The sequence below is a fragment of the Curcuma longa genome, chromosome 2 (assembly GCF_044706935.1).
Source record: "Curcuma longa cultivar G26 ecotype Majalengka, Jawa Barat chromosome 2, ITB_CL_G26_1.1, whole genome shotgun sequence".
Lineage (NCBI taxonomy): Eukaryota > Viridiplantae > Streptophyta > Magnoliopsida > Zingiberales > Zingiberaceae > Curcuma > Curcuma longa.
In genome coordinates, this window is record NC_133862.1 from 15326302 (window position 1) to 15338483 (window position 12182).

Below are 12182 nucleotides of genomic sequence, written 5' to 3' on the forward strand. Positions count from 1 at the left end.
AGTGCGCATTAGAAGAGGTCTTGTTTGTTCAGCATTGGCAAACAGTGCTCAGGATTTATCCAAATCAGAAAAACAAAATGTACTTCACTTCCAGGATGCTACAGATTACTAGCCTGAATTGCCTGTGCACTGGAATGGATTGTAAGATGATAGACAGTTTGTAGATCTCATCTGATACTGTGACTTGCGCTGCTAGAATTGCCTTCAGATTACCATCACAAAACACTGCGTACCACAAGCACTGAAGACAACAAGATTCACATGCCTACTGTTAGACAAATTCACAAGAGCATTCTCCGAACAATGACACTTTCTGTTTTCCAGCTACATCAATAACTTCTTCGTTCAACATTCTCTCTGAAGTAGTGCATCTTAGTTTTCTATCTGCACAGGAAATCAATTTATATTAACACAAATCTGGGGAGGAAACTAAATGAACTTCAATCTCCAGAGCATTGATGAGCTGAAACCTGCTTCCATACTGCATGAATCTTGTTATCTTCACATCTCTAGTTGCAAGACACAATTAGAGTAGAACAAGCACACATACTATATTCTGTCATTGTCGAATTAGAACAAGTAGTCTACAACACATTGTATAGAAGAGAAAGTGAAAGAGAAAAGTGTCGTTCTGGCAATCAATAGAATATATATTTTTCCAGATCCAATAGTTTGCTAGGTTTTGACTACATACAGACAGATGGTTCCGGCATATACAGAAAGATTCAATTCATTCACCACTCACAAAAACAAGAAGCTATGGGAAAGATATTTGGTGTGGATCAAGCCCCAGGCTATCCACTGCATACCAACTAATTCGATAGTTACGATCACGATTAGAGAGTAGCAACTGGTATAAACATCGGTAGTATAATCCATTGGTTGGAAAAAGGAACACTCGGGAATCTCTTATAAACATCGGATGCTCTCCAATCCGTTCTTCAGCGAATTGTGTTTGCACATTAGGCGAGTCCCTCATCGCCATCATTCTTCTATGGAGAAAAGAGAATTCATCAGTCTTTTAAGCTTGAATTGGAGCTGGAACAGAGGGGGATGGGTTTGCTATAAACAAAGCAGACATATATAAGCAAGCCAAAGCCAAGCTACGTAGAACCATTACTGACGAGCGCCGACTGCGATGGTTTCAAATGGAGGTGTCTTGGTCTTCGAGTTGGTAACGTAGCTCGCCCGGTTGGCTCTGCGGAGAAGCACGAAGCGTAGGCGTTAGAGGAAATGACAAAATTGGATTTTTATAGCGGGGAAGAGGGGAAGAAAGACGGATGACCTGCGAGGAGTCGGGGGAGCAGTCGGGAGGGGACTCGAAGAGAGAGAGGGGGAAGCGCTTGTCGACGACGCCGACGTCGAAGTGGATGATGCCGGAGGTCTGGTTGTCGAGGCGGATGGCGAGGACAGGGAACCAGAGGAAGAGGTCCTGAGCGGCAACGCCGGTGAGGCCGGCGATCTGTCCGGCGGAGATGGTGCCGGCGACGCTAGCGTTGTACCGCATCTCGCTCTCGAAGTTGGCGATGCACGGAGTATCCAGGCGCGCCTCGAAGCGGCCTTCGTCGTCCATGGCGAAGTCCCGCACGCCCTTGGGCAGGAGCCCGATGGGCAGCCCGTGGGAGCGCAGCGCCTCGTAGGCGCTGCTGGCTTCCGTCGCCGCCGCCACCGCCGGCCAGGCGAGAGCGAGCAGCCAAAAGAACAACAAGAGGCGCATAATTACGCTGGTAGGGAAAAACAGGAGGACGAGGCCGGAGATCTGAGAAGGAACGGGGAGAATAATTGGAGGGTGGTGGAGACGAGAGCGAGGGGAGGGGAGGGGAGGAGCCCACGGGGGAGCGGGGAAGGGGGGAGTTGGGTTTGGTAGTGGGTAGCTCAGTTTTGTGTGTTGGTTTATGGGGATGGATGGTGGGGCCGGGTATGAGGAGTTGTATGGATTGGTTGGAAAGAGGGAGGAGCAGAGCCGAACACGTGGGATGTTGGCCATAGAACCCACTGCGGACGCAATTAATATGAGGTATGCCCGAATCCGCCCCCGTCTCTATATTTTTTCTGCTTTGACAGTGGAACATCAGTGAGCAGAATCAACTTCGCTGTAAAATTTCCAAACCAGACACGAGCCAAGTTGAAAAAAATATCTACTTGTGAAAGGTAAATTTATAAATTGTTCCGGGGATAATTCAATGAGTTCATCATGGTCGAACTCGAGTCTGATCTGGGTCTGACTTGAATCTCGCCCAGAGACCTGATAAACCCTGTACAAATCTCCCTTGGTCTGATAAGCCTTGGCCGAATCCCCATTCGGCCGAACCCATCGCCGAATCCCCATTCGGCCGTAGCCTAAGCCGAATCCCCATTCGGTCGAATCCATCGCCGAATCCCCATTCGACCGTAGCCTAAGCCGAATCCCCATTCGGCCGAACCCATCGCCGAATCCACATTCGGCCGTAGCCTTAGCCGAATCCCCACTCGGTCACACCCATCGCCGAATCCCCATTCGGCCGTAGCCTTAGCCGAATCCTCCTTCGGTCACGGGCCTCGCCGAATCCTCATTCGGTCGTAACCTTCGTCGAATCCTCATTCGGCCGTATCATAGCCGAATACCCATTCGGCCATGCTCCTAAGCCGAATCCCTCATTCGGCCATACTCTTGTGCCGAATCATCATTCGGCCCTAGCCTCAGTCGAATCCTCATTCGGCCCTAGCCTCGCCAGATCACTCCGCAACACTCTGGCCCACCTCATCATGACCTCTGACAAGCCCACGTCCCATTTAATTAATGCTATCTCTCTGATGCCTGTACGCAGACGATTAACAAGGTGATACGTTTACGGCGATGGGACAGGGAACTCGATGGTTCCTGACATCTCATTAACCACGATGAGACACTCCTGAATGATGACGTGACACGTGCGCACGCTCATCCCTTCTCTTAAAAGACCACTTCGTCGGGCAGGTAAAAAGGGGGCCGAACTCTCTTACTCTCTTTACACGCTCAAGCTCTACTGTTCATCTTCTTCTTCTCTGTTTTCTCCACTGACTTGAGCGTCGAAGTGGCCGCGCCGGAGCCACCTCCGGCCGTCCTACTGACATTTGCTGTGCCTGCAGGTCCTGTGGCCCTCGAGCTTCTTCTTCTCTTGCTCTTCTTCCCCATCGGTTCCACCTCACGGCGAGCTAGGTCCGGTGACGTGTCTCGACGCACTTCTCAACCGGAACATAATTTGGCGCCGTCTGTGGGAACACATTTCTGCCCGGATTTGAGATGCCGACGGACGAACCCCCTCAGCCTCGCCTCATCACCAGGACGCGGGAGGAGTTTGACCGCGCCGTGGCTGCTGCCGCCGCCGTCCTAGCAGTTTCCAGACAACCCCCTCAGGTACCAGCTGGCCCTTCCCGACCTCATTCTTTCTCCGGCGAAGCCCCACCACCCCCTGCGCGCCAGCTATTTGGGCCTACAGATGCCCATCATTCACAGACTCATCATCATCAGGCCCATCAGTTACAAGTTTATTATACTCAGGCCCATCTCTCCCAGGCCCAGCAAGATCCAGCATATCAAACTCTAGCTTATCGGGCTCCGGCCCCTCAGGCCCATCCTTCTCGGGCCCATCATTCTCAGGCCCAGCAAGACCCCGCCTATCAAACTCCAGCATATCGAGCTCCAGCCCCTCAGGCCTATCAGGCCCAAGCCCACCAGACCCCGGCCCATCAGGCCCACGGTCAAGCTCAACCTCATCAGTACGAAGACTACAGAGGAATGTCTGTAGAATCTGCAGCAGTACGAGCCACACCTCGTCGCCATTCGAAGGGAAAGGGTCCACACCCTGGTGAAGGCAGTGGTTCCCACAAATCTCCCTTCGCCCAGTGGATTCTGGAAGAAGAGCTTCCACGTCACTTCCGCGCTCCACAGCTTGCGGATTACACTAGAGCGACCGACCCGGAAGATCACCTGGGCAAATTTGAGAATGCCGCCATGCTGCACCAGTATACTGACGCTATTAAGTGCCGGGCTTTCCTTACTACCTTGGCCGGCGCGGCGGTCCGCTGGTTCAACCACCTACCGCCAGCATCCATATGTTCCTTTGATGATTTCAGAGGCTCCTTCTTAAGACAATTTGCCACCAGCCGAGCCTATAGAAAGACTGTAATGGATCTCTTCTCCATCAAGCAAAAGTCTAAAGAATCACTCAAGCGGTATGTGTGCCGGTTCAATCAGGAGGCGAGGGAAGTCCCCGCTGCTCAGTCAGAAGTCCTTGTTAGTGCCTTCTCCCAAGGATTGATTGAAGGTGATTTCTTTTGGTCTCTCATCAAGAAGCCGCCCGAGAACTTTGATGCATTGCTGACTCGAGCCGACAAATACATACACGTAGAGGAGGCCCAGTTGGCTCGGCGCACTAACGCTGATTCCCACCAGCATGGAGGGTCGAGCCAACAGTCGGCCCCAGCAGCCCGTACTGAACGCCGCCCACCACCTCAACCACTACGAAGACTGGAGTCGGAGCGCCAGGCCCGGCTAGAAGCAGGCGCCCGTGCTATACAAGCAGTAGACGCCAGACCAGCGCAATCTTCAGGGCCCTCGCGTTGGGTGCCCCGATTCTGCGCCTATCACCGGACTCGGAGTCATGGCACTCGAGACTGCTATCAGTATGCCCGAGTCCTCCGAGAAGCAGAGGAACAGTGCACCAAGGAGGCTATCTCTGCCCCCCAGCCCTGAATAGAGACCACCAACCCGACAACTCCGTCATCCCCGTCGCCTTCTCCTCGAGCCGCCCACAAACGTCACCGCTCTCCGAGGGAACTAACTCCCCCCACTCAGCTGCTCCGATCGCCCTGAGACAAAAATCTACATAGACAATCATATAAGCTCTGAAGTTGAGCTTGTCGTCTGCCTTCTCCGCAATCAAGATGTCTTCACCTAGGCTCCAACTGTTTTACGCACGGAGCTAGATAGCGCGTCTCCATAGGGCGATAACCATCAGGGCCTCCGCCAGATGTCAAGGCTTCTCAGCCATTTTTGACCTCCCTTCGGCTCGGGCATAGCCAAGGTCGAGCTCAATTCAGTGTACCTGCTCCATCAGCATTAGGGTTGATCTCGTGTTAGGAGATGCCAAGGTTGAGATTGAAGAAAGTCCGCTCGATTGGAATCCTTTGTAATTTCGGAGCCGCTATGGCCGTGCAATTGTACCTGCTCCATCAGCAATTGCCCTTCTCAGGGTTCAAACTCCCTTCGGCTCGGACATAGCCAAGGTCGAGCTCAATTCAGGTCTCGGACCTACTCCATCAGCAATTGGCCTTCTCAGGGTTTAACCTCCCTTCGGCTCGGACATAGCCAAGGTCGAGCTCAATTTAGGTCTCGGACTTACACCACCGACACAACTTAGGTCGCGGACCTGCGTCTTCGACAAACACCTCCCTCTCATGGGGTCCAGCTTTACCAGCCATCACACTCCTGGTCCAAGACAAGGGAAATTTACAAAGCTGATCCGAAGAAGAGTCCAAGACTTGGTGGGGATTGAGAAGGTGTCAACGGACGTATGAGTCCGAGACAAGGGTGGCAACCTGATCAGATTTATCCAGGCCGCACCACTTTGTTTATGAGATATCAATGAGGTATGGAAGTAAAATCAAAGTAAACCAAAACTCCTTAACATAATTTGACTAGCAAGTAAGTTCAAGTTTGAGAATTGAATAATGAAGTAGGAAAATGGATTTGCTATCTCGTGCTGTCTGACATATGACATTATTATAGGCTTTATCTACACTGAAACTCTTTCTCAATTTGAAGCTCATCTCCACTAGTTCTGGTCAATAATATAATGAAAGAAATAAAGGCCATGCATTTCACAATCAAAGTGAATGGAGCCTTTGCATCTGAAAGGCCAATAATGCCTGATACACTGTTGAAGCCCCTCAAAAGCAGGTAGTTCCAAAAGACACGCATAGTAACACATTTAAAAGCAAAAAAGAAATAAATGCGGGTCACTCTTTTGTTGTTCTTGTTCTCTACTGTTTTTGCTAATGTATTGTCAGTGCGCTAGCTGCAACATAAGAATTCGGTATGGAAATATACTGAGGAAGTTTGAAGAGCTTCTTGATCATGTTCTTCCTGTCATCACTTTCTTTTTATCTTCTCCTTCTCCTTCTTTTCTTTCCATGCTTAGTATTCCTAACAGTTTCTTTATCAAACTTCTATGATGGGAGCAAAGAGCCATGACTTGGAGTGGATAATCTTGCATTGCAATAAGTGGAATAAATTATGATCCAAAAATCAAGGATCCTGCCCCTTTTTTTTCTATCACTGGCCTTCACATCATATACAGAATGCCCTGTTGGACTATATACAACTTGTTTTTGTGCACAGTTGATATATTTTAGATGGTTTCATAGACAAGAGGAATTGCAGGACAAGAATGAAGTTGATGATACGTGATCCATCAGGAGGTCTGAGAAAATGCTGCCTTGCCTTGCCTTTTGTTTCGAGTTTTCTGGCATGTCAACACCATTCCTTAGTAATGGACCAGGACTCTACACATCTTTGAGGTCATCTTATTAAAAATTCATCCTGTTAAACACAATGTGGCAGCCTTTACATGACATTATAATTCAGTCTTTAGCATAAGGCTTGCTCTCTCGAAAGATCACACAGATAGAAAATTACACTCACACACTGGATTGTTGACAGTTGATCACGGGACAAGAATTTATTTTGCTGCTATACGTTGTTTTCATAATTAACCAGACAGGATCGACCAGTTTAACCCGCAAACCGATCGATCCAGTTGTGTCAATGCTAAGGGCTACTGGTCCTCCTGCCAGTCTAGTTCTGAAAACAACACCACGGGCAAGAATATTTACTGCCATGGAGACAGTCTGCAACAGTATTAAGGGACTCATCAACCATCCAATCGATGGGACATCTCATGGGTGTCAAGCATATGCTTGCAAATAGTGTTTGTTTGTTTTCTTGTGTTTTTTAATCTGAACTTATTGGCAACAGTTGGAGGCAATATTAACATGCTATACTGAACATGGATGGTGGGACATCTTGGGCACGGATTCTACTATTGAGCTTTTATCATCTCAGGAAATCCACCGTCCTTACTCCTTTACTGAGCATGCATGAGAGGTTTAATTTAATTTATTTCGTCTCCTCATAATTATATATGTGATCCTCCTAATTAAGTTAGATATTCATATATCTACCAAATGAAACATTTATATATATACAGGACACGAGCTAATTAACAACAAATTAAGAGTACTCTGTGATCGCAAAAACTTCATGATTAATTCTGGCCGGTTTCGCCATGGATGGGAAACTGAACCTACTCTGCTGGAGTCCAAGATAGAGAGTGTTAATGAAACCATACAGGATTAAGGATGTCCCACTTGAATAGAGAAATAATTATATTAGCCGGCCCACGACGATGACATTGCCATTAATTACTGATTATAGCTGGCTTGAGTTGATTCTCACTCGTTTAACAAATGGGAATTGGATCATAAATGCATGCCTATAAGCCAGATTAAAGGCTCAGTTGACTAAGATTTATTTAGTGATTGTTCACCTTAACTTTCAGTGGTGCTGTGCACTCAATGCTTAGGAGAGTCAAAAAACCTGATGATTTCTCATTTTGAGTTTATCAATGAATTAATTAATATATGTATATATATATACTTCACAGTCCGTAAACAGTTTGCATTAATGAGCGACTGACAAATATTGTAGCCTAACTACTCTGTATGCTGGGATACCTGCACGCAATTCATGACTTCTATCGAACTATTTGCCATGAAATTCTGTCCCAAAAATCTTTGCAGGATTTCCATTTAAATTAGCTAGGAGTGCTGCTGTTGTCCAGATCTACCTTCAGCATATTGATCGAGCATCTTCATCATTACCTGGGGAATAGTAGTTTTTTGATCTGCGCATCTCATTTTGTGCCATCTTACATTTATCTTTCACAGGAATATTACTCAGGGAAGATTCCTAGCTAGCTACACACGTCTACCATTCAGAATACCACTGCAAGTTTCCAGAAGAATTAATTCTCATGTATAATAAATATATCATGAATTAAATTCATGCATGGTAATTAATCTAGGTCTCCAGTGGTTACTGATTCTCCCAGTTATAACCTTTCTTGTTCACCACATGCTGCCATATATATACGACAACATACTCAATAGTCTTCTCCCTCTCCATCGACTACACTTTTGGGAAAAACTTTTTGCTGGATTAGTAGGTTTGCCTTCTCCTGCAGCTCAGCTCAGCTCATCTCAGCTCATGCTACTTCTTAAAAAGCTTGATTATTAATTTTCCTACTTAACTGTTTCAGATCCATATCTCAGATCTCTCATACGTAGTGCCTAGGGTTACATATTTGCAATCAGTCGGAGCTAGGCATGTCATCGTTGTCATCAGAGCACGTTTTTGCTCCAGAGCAGGTTTGCTATGTCAATTGCAACTTCTGCAACACTGTTCTTGTGGTATGTTATGTTGTTTCTCTCTAATTCTCTTTCGATCGATATATATATTCTCCTTTTGGTATAGATGTATATATGTATATATGTTTATCTACCAAAAGGCTCAATCTGATACTATAGAGAAAATCCAAAAAAATAATAGAGAGCTTTCTTTTGAATATATCGTTTATCTAGCTAGTACCACTGTAAAATAAATAATAATGGTAATTATCTTAATTCTTTCTTGTTTTTCATTGTATTTTTTTTTTTGTTTTATAGCAAAAACTTAAGATCAATTTCTTTTTGTTAATGTGTCGTGTAGGTTAATGTGCCGAGTGATAATTCATTGAATGTGGCAACTGTCCGATGTGGTCTTTGTGCCAACCTTCTCTCTGTCAATCTACAAGTTCAGTTAGAAAAACTCCCACTCCATAAGATTCAGGTTCAAACACATGATAATATTAATTCCTTTATTTGTTTTGTTGTTTATGTGTAGTCATTAAATATTTGTAATATTTTATGCATCATATATTTTTTTTCACTATTCCTCAATAGGTGATGACTTACACAAATATCCATCTTCAGTGCAAAAGAAAATCACATCTCTATTAGTTTTTGTTGAGCTATATATAATCCATAGAAACAAGTAACTTCATAAGAGTTACATTCAAATATTTGTGCTGATATACTACATTAATACATTAATTAGAAAATATATAACATAATAAACTTGTTAATATTCTTATCAAAGCCCGTAAATATATATATTTACAAATAAATTTTTTTATTATCTTAAATATAATTATAATTTTTATTTATTTAATTATTTTTTCATATATATAATATTATTTTGTCTAGTAGTCTTTTTGATATGTTATACTTTTAAATTTTCATATTATCTATAATATGGTACAAAATGAAAGAAAATAATGTAAGTAAAGAGTTGATCAGCTTGATAAATTTTAATAAGTTTTACAATTTCAATAAGAAAAATACATATATATGAACATAACTAAATTTAGCTCTGTTTATACCTATGCATCGATCTTTGCTTCATGTGATACTTTAATTGGTTATTAGGAAGATCTCTTGAGCATGTTGAGAATTAATGAGGCAAACTCTAAGCTTAATTATCATATTAAGACGAGAAATTAAGAACCTTTAAGCATGAGGTAGATTCTAACCTTAAGGACAAAACATTTAGCATGTTGAGAATTAATGAGGTATGGTATCATGATATTAGAAAGACCATTAATTAAGCAAGTCGAAATGAATAACAATTAATGAGGCAAACTCCAACCTTGCCACTATTACAAGGAAGATCTATTAAGCATGCGCATGGTCAGAACTAATGAAGTGATTAATTGTTAAGTCAGTGAGTGAGGTGCAATTCTAACCTTAATTACCGTCATATTACAAGGAAGATCCATGCATTAAGCATGCATGTTGAGAACTAATTATGAGGAGAATCTTAACTAACTTTAATACAATCTTATTATTAAGATCCATTATGCATGTGGAGAATTAGCAATGTTTTTTTTTAAAATTAATTTGCACTTGTCTCTTAATTTAGCATTTGTTTACGTACGTACGTTCAAATTTATGCATGTAGAATCGCGACATGGGAGGGCCCCCAAACATCTACGATGGAGATTCTGAATCTTCTTCAAGATGCAGCAGTCTCTCAGCGCTGAGCCCAATGGAGTACGTTCACCACCAAATGCAACTTATTCAACGTAAGTATATATATATATATATTTATATCATTGACAATTATATTTAAAGTCACTAATTTATTTATTTATTTTTGAACTGATTGTTTTTCATCTTGGATGACCGTAAAATTAAGCCGCAACGGAGAAGCGACGTGTTCCTTCTGCCTACAACAGATTTATCAAGTTAGTCTTTTCTTTTAAATTTATCTAAATTTTTATAAGTTGAATGTTAAATGGAGCTGTTATATTATACAAAGTTGAATTTTAAGTTATATATGACTTGAGCACACGAGTAGTAAGATGAAAATCGTAGAGAGGAAGATGTTAAGATGTACTTATATTCATAGAGAAAGAGAAAGGTAAAAAAAAAAGACTTAGTTTGTAATAATAAAATAAGATAAAATTTTAAATATAGATGATGATATAATAGAAGATAGAGTCTAATGAAGTAGAACAATCCATTTATCTGACCCATCTAGTGAAATAAAGGTTGATTATCATCATATCTAAATTTTTATAAGGTCCATCTCAATTTACATTTTTAAAGTATATGACAAAACTAGCTCAATTAAAAATATGGCATAACAAAGCACACATGTTCTTGTATCATGTCGATGGATGATACATAAATTGGTATTGTCTCATTGTTCTTTTTGGGTAGCTATCTCCCTCTTTAAGAACTTGGTATTCTAACTATTTTAACTGATCAAGTTTTCAAGTTAGTATCATATATATCAAACTACTTTTTAAACTGATCAAGTTAGACGAAATTATAACAAAAATTAGATTTTGATACACTTTAAGTGGATATTGTAGACTTGAAACTTTTAAAAGTTAATTGCATATAACTAATTTCTGCTAAATCTTAAATAAACTGCAGCTGAAATATTAAGTTAATGTCTACCTTTTTTTTCTCTTTTCTTTTGAATTTGTATGGAACAGGGAAGAGATCCGACGACTGAAAGCTAAAGATCCCAACATCAGCCACAAGGAAGCTTTCAGCACTGCAGCCAAAAACGTAAGTAACTACGTGCATGCATGCATGCATTCAAATTTGATTACAATATCATACTAATCACATACGTACAATTCTTTGTTTCTTAATTATATATAATAATCCTGTTTTTATTAAATTCTAATTATTCAGTAATAAGTTAGTGTAATTAGTTTCATGTAATATTAATCCACTTCTATATATCTCTAATTGAGTTTATGGAATTCTAATTGTTCAGTAATTAATTACTGTAACTTAGCTTCATTGTGCTATCGTTCATTATATTCTGTTGAACAACACGCAGTGGGCGCACTTCCCAGAGATCCGTTTCGGGCTATCAATCCATGGCAATGAACAAGTTTAATTACTATAGTTGGTTTAATTTTAAGCCCTACGTGTTTTATTAATTTTCCTCGACGAGGATTAATGTGTAATTCCATGCATAATTATGTTTTGTTTGAAACAATGTAATGAAATCCAATGGGAAATAACTGAATCAGATTACTTTTGGTGCACTAAAATATATTTCTCCATTTATGTTTGTTAATTAGTTAGACTTCTTTGATTGTAATTTCTTTAATTTATATGTAAAATTAATAGTTATAGACTTTTTGTTTTGGATTACCTTATGAAAGGCCATGAATGACAGTGGTTTAGTAGTCTAACTTAAGTTAGAAATAACAATGGGATGATAGAACAAAAATTAAGGTTTATATAAATTATAAAAACAATACTCCGTTTATACTTTTCTACTCAAAATGCCCATGTGTGCTCTATCTTACAGTTACAGGAGCTTTTACTAAAGCTTTTCTATCTTGGAGTTGCTTTAATTTAACCAAAGTTATATATTTTACCTTGAAAGTTTTTTTTTACCAAAGCTACTTTAAAGTGATTAGGCCAATTCATATTTTTGCAATTAGACCGATTGAGAACAAAGAGTATTTTAGATAGAAAATTATAGATGAGGTGCTAATTTATTTTGATATTTTTATAGAGTGAGACACTCT

General features: G+C 41.6%; 2 protein-coding genes across 4 annotated transcripts; one reads left to right on the plus strand and one right to left on the minus strand.

Annotated features, from left to right (window-relative positions):
* Nucleotides 1-308: 308 nt before the first annotated feature.
* On the minus strand, nt 309-1836 carry LOC141822113 (uncharacterized). 3 transcript variants are annotated; one of them, XR_012601238.1, is made up of 4 exons: nt 1286-1836; nt 1121-1198; nt 471-992; nt 309-384 (listed from the first exon to the last, which is right to left on the minus strand). XR_012601238.1 is itself a non-coding variant. In XM_074709539.1 (2 exons), the coding sequence occupies exons 1-2, from the start codon at nt 1715-1717 to the stop codon at nt 1145-1147; spliced, it is 486 nt and encodes a 161-aa protein (XP_074565640.1). In that variant the 5' UTR covers nt 1718-1836; the 3' UTR covers nt 565-1144. The 3 variants fall into 3 exon arrangements, 1 of the variants encoding a protein (XP_074565640.1); XR_012601237.1 differs by having other exon boundaries at nt 1115-1198; XM_074709539.1 differs by lacking the exon at nt 309-384 and having other exon boundaries at nt 565-1198.
* A 6570-nt stretch (nt 1837-8406) lies between these two features.
* Nucleotides 8407-11568, plus strand: LOC141822175 (protein YABBY 2-like). The gene is made up of 6 exons (XM_074709606.1): nt 8407-8490; nt 8789-8908; nt 10079-10202; nt 10316-10364; nt 11124-11199; nt 11480-11568. Exons 1-6 carry the CDS (start codon nt 8407-8409, stop codon nt 11537-11539), a joined length of 513 nt encoding a protein of 170 aa, XP_074565707.1. The 3' UTR covers nt 11540-11568.
* Nucleotides 11569-12182: the final 614 nt, after the last annotated feature.